This window comes from Ictalurus furcatus, chromosome 14 (assembly GCF_023375685.1).
Source record: "Ictalurus furcatus strain D&B chromosome 14, Billie_1.0, whole genome shotgun sequence".
In the NCBI taxonomy this organism is placed as follows: domain Eukaryota; kingdom Metazoa; phylum Chordata; class Actinopteri; order Siluriformes; family Ictaluridae; genus Ictalurus; species Ictalurus furcatus.
Window position 1 is genome coordinate 19240439 of NC_071268.1, and position 19732 is coordinate 19260170.

Consider the following 19732-nt stretch of genomic DNA (forward strand, 5'->3'; position numbering starts at 1 on the left):
TTCCAAGATTCATGTCGTCTCTTCTGTTAATCACCAAAGCAGCCCAGCAAACTTTGTTCTCATGTTTATTATTATTTAATGTGGCCATTTGTCCTGAGCCTCTTTCATTTGATTTGATTTTACTGTTTTTATATATTTATTTATTGTAAATTGCAGGCACATACATATACAGGCACATTTGGCTTTGGTGGTGTGGCTTTAGAGAGCACAGTGCCCAGAGGAACTCCTGGATTTTGACTTTAAATGTCAGACATGATGGAGAACTTGCAAATGTCTTGGTGGAGGAGTGGAGTAACATCTCACAGCAAGAACTGACAAATCTGGTGCAGTCCATGAGGATGAGATGCACTGTAGTACTTAAAGCAGCTGGTGATACTTACTGTTACTTTTGACACTGAGAAAGTGTATAATACTGGGACGCTTATAGAATCTGCTGGGTGGGAGGACAGAAACCCTCATAGAATTTGTAATGGTTATAATGGAAACTGTAATGGTCCCTATGGGTCTCTACTGGGTAATTTGTTGCCTTCTGGTGGCCTGTTATGTCTAGTGGATATCAGTAAGTACCTATGTCATATTAAGTAATGGAAACCATTTGGTAATGGTTAACAGCTGATGGGTTGTAATGGTATTTGTAGTGGAAACCTTTTTTCCTCAGTGTGAGACGGTCCTGTCTGCAGCCTGCATAACGGGGTGGGGCTGCACTTTTGGGTGGGGCTACACGTATCGCTCCGCCCACAACTGGTCTCATTGGTTAGTGGCAATGTAATGACATCGACGCCTAACCCCAGAACCCTTGAGAGCCTAACCCCTAACTCTTATGGGCGGAGTGTAGTCCCACCAAAAAGTGCAGCCCCGCCCCGTTGTGCAGGCTGCAGCCTGGTCTTTTGGCTACAGTGTAGGTGTGCATCCGCAGAGTGGCGCTGTTTTGGAAAGGGGTGTTTGTATCACAGCAGGAGCAGAGGAAAGGAGAGTAAAACTCATGCACTGCTCCTCCATCGGCATGCTGAGAGTCACACCGCGGAGTTTATCCTTCAGCCGCTCAGAAACAGCATGACGTGGGGAGTCAGGGCTACAACTGTGTCGCTGGAATCGATGGATGTATAAAAGACCGGATAGTCACGTTTTGAGTATGGTTTCTCCGAGTGTTTAAGGGAAACATGGGAACACAATTAACAGGATTATTTTGTCTGCTCTTGTGTTGTGAACTTTCGACAGCTACCGCGTACAGGCGCAACTTCAGGCTTGGGAAGAGCCTCCCCACTCGTTCCTATAATAATGCCCTCAGGACTAGCTCTGAGCGCGCGCTGGCACTCCTGGCTCACAGGAACGGATTTAATGATCACCTACAACAGAAAGACGGTTTAAACGTGCCCGAGACGTTTGGGGAAAACGTCCTGGGTTATGAGTCTCAAAATGGCCGTGTGGGTGTTACAGGTGTTCCACTGGCACACGCGGATAAAACACTTGACGCACCCGGTACGCATGAAGCCACAAGTCTGTCCTGGATACACACACTTGACAGAAAGCACGTGAAAGATCCTGGTGTGTACGAACGACAAAGAAGAGCTGCGAGGACGAATCAAAGTGAACCAGGATCAGTAGTTGAGAAGTTGGAAAGCCTCCCTAAACCATCATCTCAGCAGCAGCAGCAGCAGCCCACAGAGCCGCCGAGTGTTTTCCCTTCACCTGACCCTGCGTTCACTGTCCCTGAGGAGGACTACGAGGACAGCACTCCTCTCGGCCCCATTAACACCCGACCCAGAGGTCCTGGGCTTCCAAACCCGTTTCATCCAGGCACAGGGGAATCATACGCAGCGTATGCGGTCATATTAGTGTCTGTAATCATGTTCACAGCGGGGATAATCGGCAATATCGCAATCATGTGCACCGTGTGTCATAATTACTACATGCGCAGCGTCTCAAACTCACTGCTCGCCAATCTGGCCCTGTGGGATTTCCTCATCACCTTCTTCTGCTTACCCTTAGTGATATTCCACCAGCTCACGAAGGACTGGCTGCTTGGAGAGTTTTCCTGTAAAATTATACCCTACTTTGAGGTAAATATATATAAAATAAAAATAAGTGCTTTGAGAGGACACTAGCCCAGGGGTTCCCAAACTTTTCCAGGGCAAGGCCCCCAAATGGCATTAACATTTGACCGAGGCCCCCCTTTTGCAAGATGTCTTTAAAATACATTAAAAATACAGACTTCTGAATATACCCCCCCCCCTTTTTTTTTAAATTAATAATTACATCTTGCATCTTTACATTACATTAGATTAGGAATTGATTGATTGTGTGTGGTTGTCTGGAGAGTGAGACAGAGAAAATCATGTATGTATTTATTTTTCACACCAAATTGTTGAGGCTCCCCAGGCGCCCCCTGGCGGCCCCCACTCTGAAAACCACTGTACTAGCCTACACTGTGATAGGTGACTAAGTTAAAATGCCACCTATGTCACAGCATGTAAACAGAAGAATACGGAAAGCTGAGCATATTCGAGATGGCCACCACATTTTCTCTTGTTTAAACAAAAGTGTCAAGCTCGACAAAAGCAGGGGTAGTTGCTTTGAAAGAGAGGTTTGATACAGTGTGAGGCCTATGTTGGCTTCATGGTGAGAAGAGTCTCCTCAGCTGATACAGTATATTTCCCTAACATTAGCATATGATTTGCTAACATTAGCATATGGTTCCCTAACATTAGCATATGGTTCCCTAATATTAGCATATAGGGTGGGGTATTTTAGTTAACAAAGTTAGCATTGTTTCTGAAATGGTCTGGGAACATAATGTCTTATGACAAGTGACAAGGAACTTTTGCTCATATGTATTATTTTGTAATTATAATCAAACATTCTGGGAACATTATATTTCTATAAAACAAACTTTCCTGGAAAACTAAATGGTAGCATTCCCAGAACATTCTGGGAACCATTTATTGGTAGTAGTTTTTTGTTTCCAAAGCAAAATGCCAAACTTGATGGTGACATTATCAACCATACTGCAGCAGATATCAGTATTTCTGTTTCGTCAGAATTTAGGAATAGGGAGTTTCTATTCATTCAAGCTTTTATGTTTTTGCTTTACACAGTCTTCCATTTTGTGTCTTCTGAATCAGGCAGATTTGATTAGTATAATTGTACATCACTCGTAAAACCAACCTTATTTTTGTGAGTTACATTGCCAAGGGTCTGGGCATAAAGAGATAATAATGTGGTCCCTAAAACAGAACGTTGTGGTGGTTTACCATATTTCACTTGTAAGCTTTATTTGCAAAAATCTCAGTTTTTGCTAATAAACTGGAACAGTTATGTCAAATAGGATCTAAACTAGGCAGGAACTTGTCTGTCTAACCCAACCATGTTTGTAAGCCTGAATATTAAAATATCATCAGCTAGTAGTGTCCAGTGATGAGCAGAAATATAGCCACAACCTGAGGCAAGCACTAGGCCACTGATGCTGATTCTATACTATGATGCTTCCAGAAACCACATGGAAATATATCATGCATGTTATTTCTGGGGTCCTTTTTTTTTTCTTTTCTTTTTTTTTAAAGAAAAGTGTGTGTTGGTGGTTGGACAGAAATACTTGAGATGGTTTTGTATGGAATGGTTTAACAGAGAAATCAGAGACTGAGTAATCATGGGTTCTAATGTACTGATTAAAGGTTCAAAATGTGTTAAATAAGAAACTAATATTGTTCTTGCTGCTTTCTATCAACTTTTGTTTTTTAAGTAAGCCACTCTGGCTGATACAAGGGCCTTATGCTTATTACTGAGAGATTCCCTCCATGCTATTCAGAAGACCTCCAGATTATTTTCCCACCATCTTCTCTAGCACGGTCTGGAGATTTGTTTAAGTCTACCTGTCTATTGCATGGCATCAGAGTAACTGAAACGGTTCCTGTTCATCCATTAATGAGACACACAGGCCCTGTAGGAGTTATATGTGGTTTTGCTTAATGTGGAATGAGTTATTCAATTATTGTTTGTATTTTGTCTCACTGCTGTGTCTGTTTACCATTAAAATTGCTTGTCTAACATAACAGCTTTTCAAGATTAAGCTTCTCTAAATGGCCCACTCCACCATAAAAAAAAAATGGAATATATTGTTGGCAATTGCAAACAATCATCACTTTTTGTGTCCAGCTATAAGACGTACACTGAATTGCATAAGTCTCACTAATGAACGATTTGCATAAGACTTATGCTTTATTAAGTGATTCATTTCTAAGAAGTGTAATTCAGGATGAGTAAATTCTCTTTATTGCTTAGACAGATTACATATCTAGCTGTGGCACATGCAATTTGCATAACAAGGCCGTGCGGTGATTTGCCATTATGTAAAGTAGATAACGATTGTGCTGTGTTGTCATGCTAAAGAGGACTCTAATCAAGTCATTAATTAGAAATGATTAGAGAGGCTGCTACATTAGTGCTATAGACGAAATGCATTCAGCCCTGAAAAATTGGTTTTCATGGCTTTAGAGTTTACATGCTCACACCCAAGTAATTAGTGACAGTCATATTACAATATAATTTGTCTTCATTCTTTTTGTTCTTCCTTCCTTCATTCTTTCCATCTATCCTTCTATGTATCCCACTTCTCATCTATCAAACTAACCAACTATCTGACAGTGTATAGCTGTTCTTTGGCACCAACGCACACCCGCCTAATAAAAAATCATTCTGGTATTAACCATAGAGAGTGGAGGGTCAATTACTTTTGTATCAGAGTAGTTTATCATTGGTAACTAATAATCTACCGAGTTTGTAGTCCTAACTAGAGGTTTTAAAAATAAACCAAGCACTGGTTTCTCAGCATTATGTACGGTTAGCATTATTTATTGCATTCCTGATGTTTCACAGATGTTACTTACATGGCAATCAAATTATAAGCCTTCAGTTCATGAATTTCTGACCATACACAATATAGAACATAACTGAGCTTGCTCTTTGCTCTGAGCTTCACTAGTTAACCCTGGGTTCCTCTTCGCTCGCGTATACAGAAGAGTGCAGTTCCCAAGCACCTGGGACTGTCAGTAATGTGGAGGCTGACTTCACATGACTTGATTGTTGAATGTTTGGACATTATCCTACCTGTTTGGTAGTTGTGTGATAGATTAGAACTAGCTAGAAGGTGGGAATTGGCAGTCACCAAACTGGGAGAAAATGGGGTTAAAAATCGAAATATATTTGAAGGAAAGTGAATAATAGCAGTGAAATATTTCAAGTGGACTGTGCATTGAAATTGTGCTAAAACATGGAATGGCTACTTGGCTACACTCACCTTTCTCTGAACAACACTTGTCTTGCTAGATTTTTTTATTTATTTATTTATTTTTTATAAAGGCTGTATTCAGAGATGAGTTGCACGTGCTTAGTTAGAATTTAATAACGAAAGTGAGCAAATCGGTATTCTGATTTATTCAGACTGTTTTCAGCACTACTCCTAAATTTTTAAATCGTCTCTTGCTTTTATTTAAAATTATATTACATTTGACAGCAAAGGAAAAAATGCCTCTCGGATTATTTTCCTATCAGATTTTTTTGAGGGGGTTTAAAGGCAAGCGCTTGTGTTAAAAGCCGGTGGTTTAGACACTATTAGAAAACTGTCTCTGGTGCTTCTACTCAGGAAAAGATGTGGCACCCTAAGAGGTGTGAACTGCATGTAGCTAATCAGACAGTTGTATCTCGGCGGTTAAGATGTTGGACTAGTGATTGTAAGGTCATGAGTTCAAATCCCAGCACTGGCCAAGCTGTCACTGCTAGGCTCTTGAGCAAGGCCCTTAACCCTCAATTGTATAAATTAGGTCAAATGTATGCTAAGGCAAGATTAAGTGCATGAATATGGCTGTATCTTTTGGGCATAAGTCACCATTGCCCAAACTGTGGAAGTAATTGTTTGATAGATAGTCTGGATAGGTTTGATAGATATTTTGATGAGTATTGATATTAATTAATTAATTCCTGTCTTTCCATTACAGGTGGCTTCCTTGGGTGTAACTACTTTTACCCTTTGCGCTTTGTGTATCGACCGTTTCCGAGCCGCATCCAATGTGCGGATGTACTACGAGACGCTTGAGAACTGTGCCTCCACTGCAGCTAAGCTGGCTGTGATCTGGCTGGGTGCTCTTTTGCTGGCACTGCCTGAGCTGCTAATCCACCAGCTGGTAACAGAGGAGAGAGAGTTGCCTGCTGAGGAGCTCCCTGAGGTGGCTAATGAGATGCTACCCAGCGAGCGCTGTATAGTCCGCATCTCCACAACACTCCCTGACTCCCTTTACGTGCTGGGACTTACTTATGATGGAGCCCGTCTTTGGTGGCACTTTGGCTGCTACTTCTGTCTGCCCACTGTTTTCACCATTATCAGCTCAGTGGTAACAGCGCGGAAGATGCGCCAGGCTGAGAGGGCAAGTGTTCGTGGGCAGCGTGAGCAGATCCATCTGGAGAGAAGGATGAACTGTACAGTAGTGGCTCTGGCCATCCTCTATGGGTTTTGTGTGATCCCAGAGAACGTCTACAATGTTGTGTCAGCATACATGGCCATTGGAATGCCACGCCACACTCTGGACATCCTACACATGGTTAGTCAGATGCTGCTGTTCTGCAAGTGTGCAGTGACACCTGTGCTGCTGCTAGTGCTTTGTCAGCCTTTCAGCAAAGCCTTTCTGCAGTGCTGCTGCTGCTGCCTGGACGAATGCGGCCCGCCAAAGTTGTCTAATGGGACTAGCAACGACAACGAGAATGAGGCCACTACTGAGCTGGAGCTCTCACCCTATAGCACTGTGCACAGGGAAGCAGCTAGCTATACATCTGTCAGCACACACTCCTAGGAGGCTTTCACCTGAGCACATACTATCCACCCATACGTACACTCTAGAACATATCATACCCAAAGGATACAACCAATGCCATGTTCTACACTCGGTCATGTTTTACCACACTTTACAAAGGGCTCAGACTTGTGACTTGTGAGACCACTGTGATCTACCGTCTGACTTTGGGTTTTAACTCACTTGGCACATTTTGGGAGATGCTTGGCCACAAATAGTCTACGTAAAGCAATTTACAGTATTATAGGGCAGATTTTCTTAGTGTTGTAGCTGCTCGTTACTGTTTGCAGAAGAAAACCATGAGCATTAGCTCTAGTTTAAATGGAGTTCATAGGGATTATGAATTAACTCACATTTTTTTTGCACAGTTGTCTTATATGTACATGTTGAAAGTTTACATCTTTAATTTTTTTTTTGGCAAACACAATGTACTATTTTGAAGTCTCATGGAAAGTAATCTTAAAATAGCTGGTAGTTAATACAGTGCTGTGAAAAAGTGATTTCGTCTGTTTTTGTGTTTATCTCGTACTAAGTTGTTTCAGAAATTAACACAAAATCTAAGATAAAACAAAGGAAACCTGAGTAAATACAAAATACAGTTTTTTAAATGATAATGTTATTGAACGAAAAAGTTATCCAATAACAACTGGGCCTGTGTGGAAATGTATTTGCCCCTGTAGTTACTAATTCCCCAAATCTATGAAACTGCATTCATAATGTGGTTCAGCTGGACTAGACACAACCAGGTCTGATTACTGCAAACCCTGTTCAATCAAATCAACACTTAAATAGAACTTTTTCAACAGCATGAAGTTGGTTAAAAGGTCTTACCCAGTAACACACTGTGCCAAAGTTAATAGAAATTCCAGAAATGATGAGGAAGAAGGTGAGTGAAATACATCAGTCTGGGAAGGGTTACAAAACTATTTCAAAGGCTCTGGGACTCAAAAGCGCCACAGTAAGAGCCATTATGTCCAAATGGAAAAACTCTGCACAGTAGTGAACCTTCCCAGAAGTGGCCGACCTTCCAAAATTCCTCCAAGGCATCTACTCATCCAGGAAGTCACAAAAGACCCAAGGACAACATCAAATGACCTACAGGCCTCTCTTGCATCAATAAAGGTCACTGTTCATGACTCCACTATCAGAAAGACAGTGGGCAGAAATGGCATCCATGGAAGAGAAGCTTAATCTTTAAAGCTCTTATGTTAGACAAGAACATTAAGGCTGATCTGAATTTTGCCAAAACACACCTTGATGATCCTCAAACCTTTTGTGAGAATATTCTGTGAATTGAAAGTGGAACTGTTTAGAAGACAGTGGTTCTGTTACATCTGGCATAAACCAAACACAGAATTCCACAAAAAGAACATCATACCTACAGTCAAGCATGGTGGTGGTAGTGTGATGGTGTGAGGGTGCTTTGCGGCTTCATGGCCTGGGCAACTTGCAATAATTGAGGGAAACATGAATTCTGCTCTCTACCAGAAAATCCTAAAGGAGAATGTCCGGTCTTCAGTCTGTAAATTGAAAATCAAGCGCAACTGGATTATGCAGCAAGACAGTGATCCAAAGCATAGGAATAAGTAAGGATCTCCAGTTATCTAAAGTGTTTGGTTGCAGTAATTTAAGGGGGCAATTAATTTTTCACATTGGTGATAGGTGTTGGATAACATTTTTTTTTCTTTAATTAAAATAAATAAATAAAAACTGTATATTGTGTTTACTCAGGTTGCCTTTGTTTTATGTTGTATTTTGTTTGAAGAGCTAAAACTTTTTAGTATGACATGTACACATAAACAGAAGAAATCAGGAAATATTTATTCACAGCACTGTATGTTGTTGGGTAATGGTAAATGATGATTCATATGAATCAGTTATACACTGTATTTAGTAGCAGGAAAAACTGCATCACTTCAGCTGACTGTAAAATAAAGACTGCTATTTTAGCCTAAATATTGTTTTAATAAAAAAAAGTGAGTCAAAAAGTGTGGTGAAAGACTTATATATACCTAATTGTGGTAAATATGCAGTTAAATGTATCATGTGCTGATTGTATTTATTTGTTTACTTATTTACTAACTGTTTTCGTTGGAACTCATCCGAAGTTGTTTCACAACACTGGAAGATTCAGTCTTTGTGAAGGCGTTGGTCTTATGCATGACATCAGTGCTATACAGTATGAGTGCACACAGAGCCTATTGTCTTAAGCTGGTTGCCACAGCAACATTAGGCATCCATAATGAAAAGGTCTGTTTACATCAGTGACAGCCATGAAGAAAGAGCTTAGCTGTGAGAGGAAAGATGTAGGAAGTGCTTTTTTGGTGAACTGGACATTTGGAGCTGGGTAATTACGGTCTGCACTGACGATGTCTTTGCCCCAGAGGAGTAGAGTAGAGCAGCTCTGCTGAGTTTACAAGACACAAGTTTATATTCAAGTCAAAACCGAGAAGAACTTTCATTAATGTTTTTCATCATATTATGGTTTCGTACCATAATAGAAATGTTTAGTATAGACAGATGAGAGAGGCATTTCTTTTTGGCACCATAATCCTTTGATATGCAAAGAACATTATGAAGAGATGTTGATTCTTTTTGGACTAACAAGGACAAACTGTGACATATTATTATAATATATACAGTGTTTATTTGAGAGGTTCATGCCAGCTACACCAAAACCTTCCTAATTTAACCAAGTGTATTATAAGTACAGGGGTGAAATATTACTAATGCAAAGTCAGTATCATCTAGGCTTAAACCTACAACTTGTCCTGATGAACAGTTCCTCAACTAAAATTAATTATAACTCCTATGCTAGATGTATCATGAATAATTCATAAACGGTAATCTCTTTTTGTTATTATTTTTCAATGTTGGAGTAATTAAGCTACCAAAAAGGCATACACGATTTCAACTGACTCATAAATGTTAGGGACAATTCAATAATTGCATTTTTGTCCTGACGTCAGTTGTATTTTTAATGGGTCTGTGATCAGTATTTGTCAAGTGCAGATTTGTTTGCTTAGCTATTAGCTATTCCATACTGACTGTACTTTCTTTGGTGGGACTAGGTCATAACCTCATACATACACACACCCAATGCCCATTTATCAGATATGAATCCCAGTGAGCTGCGTACTCAAAATGGTTGTCCGCCCTCAGTGCGTTGTATAATGTGATATGTGTGACAGAGCAGATTCCATGCTGATGGGATAAAGGCTGCTTTGTCTCATGTTTCTCTTTGTGGGATTGCTGTTCATTTCTAGGTCACTGCCTGTGGTGAACACTTAAATGCATTAATGAGTTGGAGGGCACTGAGAACTGTTCTCTGTGAGGGGCTCTGCTTACTGTTTCACACACATTCATTTGTGTTACTATCATTTTGAGGACCTTGCACTGACAATTATTAATGCAGTATAAATGCTATGCCGACACCTAACTCTAACCCAAACCTTAAACTCAGTAACCAAAAGGAAGGAAACTTTTGGCCCTTTTTCGTTTGTTTGTTCACATTTAAAGCTGCTTTTTCTTTGTTGTTCGATGATTCATTATTACCAACAGACCGGAAACTCCCACGTACAGTTTAGTATTAGCTCTGCGTGAGATAATACAAAATGCTGTGACACCACAGCATGAATAATCCATCCATCCATTTTCCATACTGCTTATCCTACACAGGGTTGCGGAGAGCCTGGAGCCTATCCCAGGGAACTCTGGGCACAAGATGGGGGGTATAACCCATTGTAGGACACAATCTTGCACACACATTCACACACTACAGACAATTTGGAAATGTCAGTCAGTCTACAACGTATGTCTTTGGAGGAAACCAGAGTACCTGGAGGAAACCCCTGAAATATGGGGAGAACATGCAAACCCCGCACACACAGAGCGGAGGTGGGCTTCGAACCCCCAACCCTGGAGCTGTGATGCAAACGTGCTAACCGCTAGCCTCCTAGCATGAATAATCTTAGAATCTAAATGTATTTATTTATTCACCTTGAGGCTAGATATATATGTCGACTAAGCTATGAAATTTTCCATGCAGGTTATAAGTGGTTTTTTTTTTTCTTCATTCGTGCACTGAAGAAACCACAATGGCTATTTCTTTAAAGGTCAAAGAGTTTGATTATTGTTGTTATTATTATTTATGTCTGTCACTGATGTACTGTCTAACAACAGGCAGACAGAAACCTGTCCAGCTGTGCTTCATTCCAGACAGAACATATCCTATTGCATACTGTAACACACAGCAAAGGCCATACTGTGTTATTGTCTGGACTCAGAAGGAGTACCAGCTGTGGTAAGTACCTTAGCAATACTAACAACTACAGGGTTTTGACTGAATGCATCATTAGAGATCAGATTTCATATTCTTTGAACTACAATATTTTAAAAAGTATGCTTTGAGTGTGTTGCACCCTATAGGGTTAAATATATTTCTAACCAGTCCATGTTTTTTAATGATGGCAATCCTATTACAGTGAATCCAATTAAGAAACCTAAGAAAGACGCTTAAGAAAGTAGTAATGGAGTAAATCTCTTGGAAGACACTGATTAAGACCTAATGCTCTAATAACACTGTTTAATCCATGTTTGGCTATCTTTGACAAAAATTCACTTTCAACTTCAACTTCTGTTCATATTTTCACTAATAAATACTTTATTAATGATCTAATTAATCTTCATTCTATGCCATGTAATTTCTGTCAGTAGCAAAGGTTTTTATTTAAAACCTCTTAATATTGACATTCACTCACCTATTCTTGTGGCTTTTACATGAAATCATCTCATATTTTCCTCTCTTCATGCTTTCAGTGATGCAATTAACACTCAACTGTGGAATTGAACAGTCACTGGGTTCATAGTGCACTCAAATAATAGGAATGAAAAAGATTAAGAAAGCTTTTGCTTTCCTCTTGACTTATTCCCATCTCACTCCTTTAATGAGAAACCTGTTGGACATCTAATCGAAGGTAAGCGCTTATCAGCATGGCTGAGTTTTCACTGCACAAAGATCACTGATAAATGGCAGAGCGAGGATCACACTGAATACTCTGTCTACAAAAATGTAAGACAATTTTAACTTTATGATGCATGACGTTTACAGTACATGTACATTTACAGCATTTAGCAAACTCCCTTGTCCAGAGCGACTTACAGAAATGCTTTGTAGTCTCTGTCGAATACATATTCTCATGCAAGTTCAATGGGTCAGGGAATAAGAATGTCATTGTGCTAAAACATGATGCTTTTGGGAAAACTGGGCCCAGAGCAATTGTTAAAGCTTTCACTTACCGCAGCAAGAGGCATTTCTTTTACAGGCAGTGCGTCTTTAGAATGGAATTGCATATAACACTGCAGAATGGCTTTACAACCTTCTACTCAGTCTTTCTGGTCACCTGATCACTGAGCACCACAAAAAGTAACCAGCACTAATCAAAACTGCCCCCTCAAAGCTGATAAAAAAAACACTTCATGGTCCTATAACACTGCACTGAGTTCTTTATTACTTATATATATATATATATATATATATATATATATATATATATATATATATATATATAAGGAGACTCCATTTTGCATATGTTAGTCTTTAGAGTAGCAATATCACCTTCACAAGAAAATAAAAATGGAAGGAATCTCTCGCTCGCTCTCTCTCTCTCTTTCTCTCTCTCTCTCTCGGCAGATCAGCAGAACACAGTAACACAGTAATGGGAAGCGCTCTTTAAACACACATTCCCATGGGCCTGAGAGTGCACCTTGACTACAACTACACAAGTGTGCAAATTAATCAAATGTTCCTATAACACAAGGGCGTAGATTTGCATATGGACGGTCCCTATCAATATTTTGGGAGGGCAGAATTGTCCCTACCAATATTTGCGCAAACTCGTTCGCATTATCTTTGGAGTAAAGTCATGTAAATTCCATAGCATACTCTCCCAGAAGCTCCAGGATTTAGGCATGCTAGCATTTGATTGGCTGAAAGGGAGGGGCATCTGAAGACTCATCTTACCTGCAAATATCGAGCTGCCAGTGTAGAGTACAGACATGGAGGCGAGGGCTGATCAAGTTTGTCAGTCCATACCTCAAGCATGGGTGAAAAATGTAGTCTTTCAGATGACTTTACTCCCTTTCCTCTATTGCTTGCATGGCACAGCATACATAAAGTATTTTTTCATATGCCAACACATTTTGTACTTTGTAGATATGCCTCCAAAAAAAATGACATGAGACAAATGACAAAAAAATGACTAGACGAGACATGAGGAGCTTTTTCCCCACTCAAAGAGTAAGTAATAGGTAGTAAACTAACTGTCCAGTAGCCACATTGATTTAAAATGAAAACCTGTTAGCGACCAAATGTCACCAGCCTTGCACTGCGAAAAGTAAACTGATGTTAGTTAACTGTGTTAGCTAGCATTAACTAGCAAGCCAACCCTGGCTTCTGTCATCTGCAGGCTAGCAGTCAGGTTGCTAGCTGGAACATAAAATAGCTGCATACATGAAATTATGTTGAGTTGAATTTTAGTCTAGAAATCCCATGAAAATGTCATCATTTAATGAATTAGTTTCTATGCAGGAAACGCAGCAGCAGGCTGAAGTAGAGTAGGATGAAACAGCTGCGTCTTCAGGCTTTCAGGTGAGGTCCTAATTATGAATTATAGTTTGGAATTGTAGGGAGGCATCAGCATTAAAATCAGTCTTTAAGATGTTCAGCAAATATACAGTATAACCTTTGAAAGTCAACATATTGGTCATGAGTTTGTTTTGAAAAAAATCTTACATCAAAACAACATAAGATCCTCCATCCATCCATCCATCTTCTCCCGCTTACTCCTTTTCAGGGTCACGGGGAACCTGGAGCCTATCCCAGGGAGCATCGGGCACAAGGTGGGGTACACCCTGGACAGGGTGCTAGTCCATCGCAGGGCATAATCACATACACTCACACACCCATTCATACACTACGGACACTTTAGACACACCACATAAGATCCTATTCACTCAATATTAACATTTCCCTCAAAAATAAATGGGATCCAAAGTTAACAAATAATTTCATAGTTTACTTTCTTTTAGTCTTTGATCTGTTGCTTTGTATAATTTGTATTTAAATGTAAATACAGATCTTAATGTAAATATAGATGTTATATTTTAATAAACCATTTGGTTGTCAACGTTAAACCGTCCTTTTTTTCCGGGGGTTGTCCCTACCAATATTGACACCAAACCTGCGCCCTTGCTGTCACAACAGGTAAAACATTGTCTACAACACAAAGAAAGCTTAGATTTTCATATTCCTCATCACCTTTGGGTGAGACTGATCTGATAAACCATGTAATATGTATAGGTAATGTGAAATATTTTGGTTTTGTTGAGGAGAATCTGAGCTAGAACACAATCACGGCTCTCAATGGGAACCATAAACAATCTCTGCATTGTTGGTCTAAGTGCATTTCTGCGTGGGAAAGTATTCTGTTGAAGCTTTTACATGCCTGTGTAGTGTTAGTATATTTTCAAGTGATACTGTGATCACTTATTCTATAGAATATCTGTGTATTATGCAACTGTTTGTAAAAAGACAGGTACAAGTAACATGCATGTGTCTATGATGACTAGACATTAGATTTTAAAACACCACCTAATACAGAAATTTTGTTAATTAAAGTTTGATTTCCTGAGTCCCCTCTAGTACAAAGGAAGCTGACTGACTGCGTCATTCTGGTACTTGGGGTCAAGAGGGAACAATCACAGTCCTGTGTGGGCTTTTTTATGGCTTGTGGGAGGGCCCAAGCTGCCACCAGTGGCCTGTAACTCAGTATTCACAAAGACACAGGGACAAAGACACAGGGACACAGTACTGTTCTGCCTCACACCCATGAAGGCAAAATAAAGCCAAACACTTCTTCTTCTCAGCTCGATTTTTAGCCACATCTCAAAGTCAAGTCAAAGTCTACCAAAGCTGAAAAAATGTATTACAAGCAGACGAATCATGGCACAGGAGTCATATGAGCCATTTGTTATGACACATGAATGTAGCATTTATGTTATTTATATGTTATATATGTCAATGTCCATTTATATCTTATTGCATGGATTTCTCACTGCTGATGTCACAGAACAGTGATAAAAACATCTTTTTGGTATATCTTTGTTAAAGGTTTAATTTAAGCTAACTAAGTTGGTGGACAGTTTTCTTTTTGTTTCAGTTTTGCAACCAAAATCAATTGATATCAGTCTCCTGATATGTAAATTTTAACACGTGAATTCTTTAACTTGCAAAAATGACATTATCCTCTTCATATTTCTTTTTAAAAGAGTTGTTTCCTCTGAGCTTGGATATCTTTTAACCCATGTGAATCTCATTAGCAAGTTTAACCTACACTGTTATTTAGCTAGCCATGCTGGAAGTGTACCATTTGAGTGCTGAATGTCCATTGGTATGTAAGATTTTTATATGGCCAAAGGATGGTGGACCATCACACTCCAATCTGTCCTTGAACATCCCATTCCAAAACAATAGGCATAAACATGGACTTGGTTCCCACTTTGCTGCTACGACAGCCTGCACTCTTTTGGGAAGGTTTTTTTTTACTAGATTTTGTAATATGTCTGTGGGGATTTGTGCTCCATCAGCCACAAGAGCATACCGGGGAAGGCTCTGATGTCAGGGAGAAGGTGTGCTGCACAGTCAAAGTCCAGTTAATCCCAAATGTGTTTACTTGGGTTGAGGTCAGGGCTCTGTGCAGGCCACTTGTGTTCTTATGTACTGACCTTGGCAAACATGTCCTTATGGGCATTGTCATGCTTGGAACAAGTTTGGACTAGGCTCCTTAGTTCCAGTGAAGGGAAATCTTAATGCTACTGCTTACAAAGACATTATAGACAATTGTATACTTCCAACTTTGTGGCAACAGTTTGGGGAAGGCTCACATATGGGTGTGATGGTCAGGTATCCACATAGTTTTGCCCACATAGTGTATGCTTAGTTAGCCTGCATAATCATGGCAATTTCATCTGCCTATGCAAAGTTGGATACTGTTATAATAGGGGGAAAAATAACAGTAATAATCTAGGCAGGAATAATACACCCTGGATGAGACACCAAATTATGCAAAACAATTAGCCATAATTATGCAAAATTATATTTTAAAAAATTAGCATGTAGCATTCTATGGGTTGTCATCAGCATGATTTACCACGGTAAATAGCTAAACAGTTTCTACAAGAGTTTATTCAAATTAAAAAGGTATGTTTTCCAAATGATTTTAAGAGTGTACTTTTAGATTACAGCACAAGAACTCAGCTCTACTTGCAGTTCACATAAATTGCCTCCCATATCCTCTCTCCCTGTTGGGCTGAACATTTTACAACACACAACATAAGAACCAACTAATTCAACTGTAAATTTTGTGCAGTATTTCACATCATTTCACAGTATGACTATAGGAAAACATCAGGGTATTTTCCTATAAAAGTACACTCTGTCATATTTTATTCATTACATGTTTATTATGAGCAGAATTATCTTATCCTGAATTTTAAGAATATTGTGACTACCATTGTGTCCAGTTGTATACAAAAGTTTGGGCACCCCAGCCTAATTGCACATTTTGTAAGTGAAAAGAAGTAAACACAACTTCAAAAAAATTGTTTGTTTGTTTTTTTTAATCAGCAAATATAAATGCACAGTTAGTTTATATTTGATGAACCTGAAAAATACAACAAAAAAAAGGTAATTGTGGCATGTGCAAAAGATTGGAAAATCTACTATGCCCATAACACCCACTGCAAGATATCACATCTTTCTGTCCTTATTATTAATTTTCACTCACTATTTCTTGCAGAACACTGCTAATTGTGAGATATTGGGCTATCTTGCATGCACAATATGTTTAAGATCTATCTACATATTTTCATTGATGTTCAAGACTGTGAGGGCCATTCCAAACACAACTTGCCTTTCTTGAAGTAGTTCATGGTGGATTTCAAAGTATGTTCTGGATCACTGTCCTGTTGAGAAACCAGTCTCCATTCAGCTTCAGTTTCTTGACTGACTGTGTTATCAGAATTTGCTGATCTTTACTGGAATCCATTCTTCTATTTATCTGTGCAGTGTTTCCTGTGCCACTGGCTTCCACACAACCCCAAGCACAATAGATCCACCCCCATGCTTGACAGTAAGCAAGGTGTTCTTTTTGCAATTTCTACTCCCTTTTGTGCTCCAAACATATTTCATCATTCCACAGCACATGTTTCCAAAATGCGTCAGACATATCTAGATGTTTTTCTTTCAGTTTTGTGATGAGGTTGCAGGTAAGGTTACCTTCTGATGACTCTTCCATGCAGATAATGTTTGTGAAAGCAACTCTGCACAATAGAATGGTGCACCACGACTCCTGTGTTTCAGCTACAACATCCTACACATCCTTAGTATCATATGAGGGATTTGCTTTGCCTTTTTGCCCAACATGTAGGCAGTTCAATCTGAGAGGTTTTTCTTGGTTGTGCAGATCTTACCTTGACTTCAACAATTCACCTTAACTGCCATTTCTTAATGTTTTTGGACAGAGGATATTGTGAGCTGGAAGTACCTTAATATGTTTTTATCATCTTCCCTGCTTTGTAGACATCAATTAGATTCATTTTCAGATCCTCAGTCAGCTGCTTAGAGGAGGCCAGGGGCATCGCTAGACCCTTTTTACTGGGACATGACCCCCAGTAAAATTTTCCTGTACCCCAGTAAAATTTTCCTGATAAATCATTGTCTGATAAGGTAGATTACAGTAGATCCATCTGTTCCTATTCATTGGACATTATCATTTACATCATTTGAATTATTTAAAAAATGAAGGCTGATTGTAATGCCAGCTGAAGTGAAAATATCCTGTGCACCCCCCTTTCTGTCCTCCTCCTCCCTTTACTTTTCTCCGTGGAAACCCAAACTTGCAGTCAGACTATAATTCATAATACGAAATTGTAGCTGAGGACAGGTAACTACCAGGCTAACACTTATCGCCGTGCTAATGAGTAGTATGTGAATGTGTATTTAGTTGAATTAGGACATCCCGTTTTCCAGATCTAATTTACTTGGCACAGATTATATCAATAACATTAGCTTGTTAGCTGCTAAAAGACTGCTTGCTTATCTCTTCTAATTTGGATTTCTGCCAAAAACAATGTGATTTAGTCATCATCACTGAAAGCTTTTCGAAGTGATTGTTTATTCAGAGGGCTAGTTAGTTAGTTTACTCAGGAAAATACTAATCAAACACACCTGTCTGTAATTTGACTTTGGTTAGATTTTTCAGGTGTGTTTGATTAGGGATGGAGCTAAACTCAGGACAGTGCAGTAGCCCTCCAGGACTGATATTGCTCATCCCTGGTTTAGAAGCTAATTTCACAGTTTCCGTGGCCTCTTCCAGTAGCTTGTCAGATATTTGTGTAAACAAAACACAATGAATTTGTTTTTGGGGCTGGGTGGACTAGGATTGGAGAGGGTGGATGAAAATGTTGATATCTTTGTTGTTTTATATACTGTAGAGGTTATCTCATAAGTCACTGCTGTATAATTGTGATGGGATTTCAGGTGCCAGCTTTGTATTTAAAAAAAAAAAAAAAAATCATTCCTTCTCTTGTCTTTTTGAACGGAGTGTATAGCTGTGTGTATTTATTTCAGGAATTTGAAAAGGTATGTTCAAGTATCAAATAAAATGTGAACTTGTATTGATGGAGTTAATGTTGTTACTAATTGTTTAAAAATTACTATAGTAAAACAGAGTTCCAAGGTATAAAAATATGAATTTTGTCAACCAAACAAACCAGTGCAGATACCTAAAAAAGTTTATGTGGGCAATTTTAGCAAAGCCTTTTACAGTAAAATAATATGTCAAATTTAACTACTGAAATGATCTGCAGCACATACTTACATTAATGTTTTGTTACATAATATGATTAAATAAAAGAAATGACTGGTAAATAAATAAATAAATACTGAGTCACCAGAATTGAATGCTTTGGTACTGTTTTTGCAAAAAAAAAAAAAAATCTTCCCGGGGGTGGGTGGGAAATTTTGAAGTACTTTTGTAAAATCCTTTGGGGGCCTCTGCCCCAGTAGTGATCAAACCCTAGAAACCCCCCTGGAGGAGCCCATGGTTGTTGAGTGGTAGCACAAGGTTTGAAGAGTCAGAGAATTTATTATACTCTGAAATTGTTATTCCTAATGAAAATTCTTGGCCTGCCTAACGAGTTATAATGAGTCAATTAAGGCCTAAGAAGTTAATTAAGTTCTGAGACTGTACAACTGGAAGGGTGTTCAAACTTTTGCACATGCCAGAATTACCATTTTTTTTAAGTTCATCAAATATAATGCAACTGTGCATTGGCATTTGCATAAAAATTATATAATTTTAATAGATTGCTCCAGCGGTTAATTATTTTCATTTCAAAAATCAATAAAATATGATATAATAAAATATTTAGCCATAATATGCTTATTTATGAATGAACAGAATATTTTACACATCTGAATCATTTATGAAATACATTTGGGCTCTGTAATATTTCCTCTTATACCACAGCGTTGTTGAATTCTCAAATCTGATTTGTCAGAAGGTGTTGATTAATTTAGTATAACAGTAGCTCTAACAGTAGTGCTGGCTAAAGGAAAATCACATGTTTATATTAACACACTTGTTGTAATACACTCTATTGTCTATAGCAATGGCTAATTCACAAGGACTTGTATGGCAGATGCTTCATGTAGTCTAAGGCTAATAATAACAGATTTATCAAAGAAAAGCATATAATCATTGATATGGCGTTAAATTTTCTATAAGGAGACATTTATTTAACATTTATGGAAGGAGTCAGTGTCAGCTCTT

General features: G+C 38.9%; 1 protein-coding gene across 1 annotated transcript; it reads left to right on the forward strand.

Annotated features, from left to right (window-relative positions):
* The first annotated feature begins 8 nt into the window (after positions 1-8).
* gpr37a (G protein-coupled receptor 37a) lies at positions 9-8977 on the forward strand. Its single transcript, XM_053642226.1, has 2 exons — positions 9-2060; positions 5991-8977. Exons 1-2 carry the CDS (start codon positions 1161-1163, stop codon positions 6837-6839), a joined length of 1749 nt encoding a protein of 582 aa, XP_053498201.1. The 5' UTR covers positions 9-1160; the 3' UTR covers positions 6840-8977.
* Positions 8978-19732: the final 10755 nt, after the last annotated feature.

Excerpts from the sequence above, each read along its gene's own strand:
- gpr37a (XM_053642226.1), top strand. The coding sequence starts at position 1,161 with ATGGGAACACAATTAACAGGATTATTTTGTCTGCTCTTGTGTTGTGAA. Across the intron at positions 2,061-5,990 it reads AAATTATACCCTACTTTGAG|GTGGCTTCCTTGGGTGTAAC; the intron begins GTAAATATATAT and ends TTTCCATTACAG.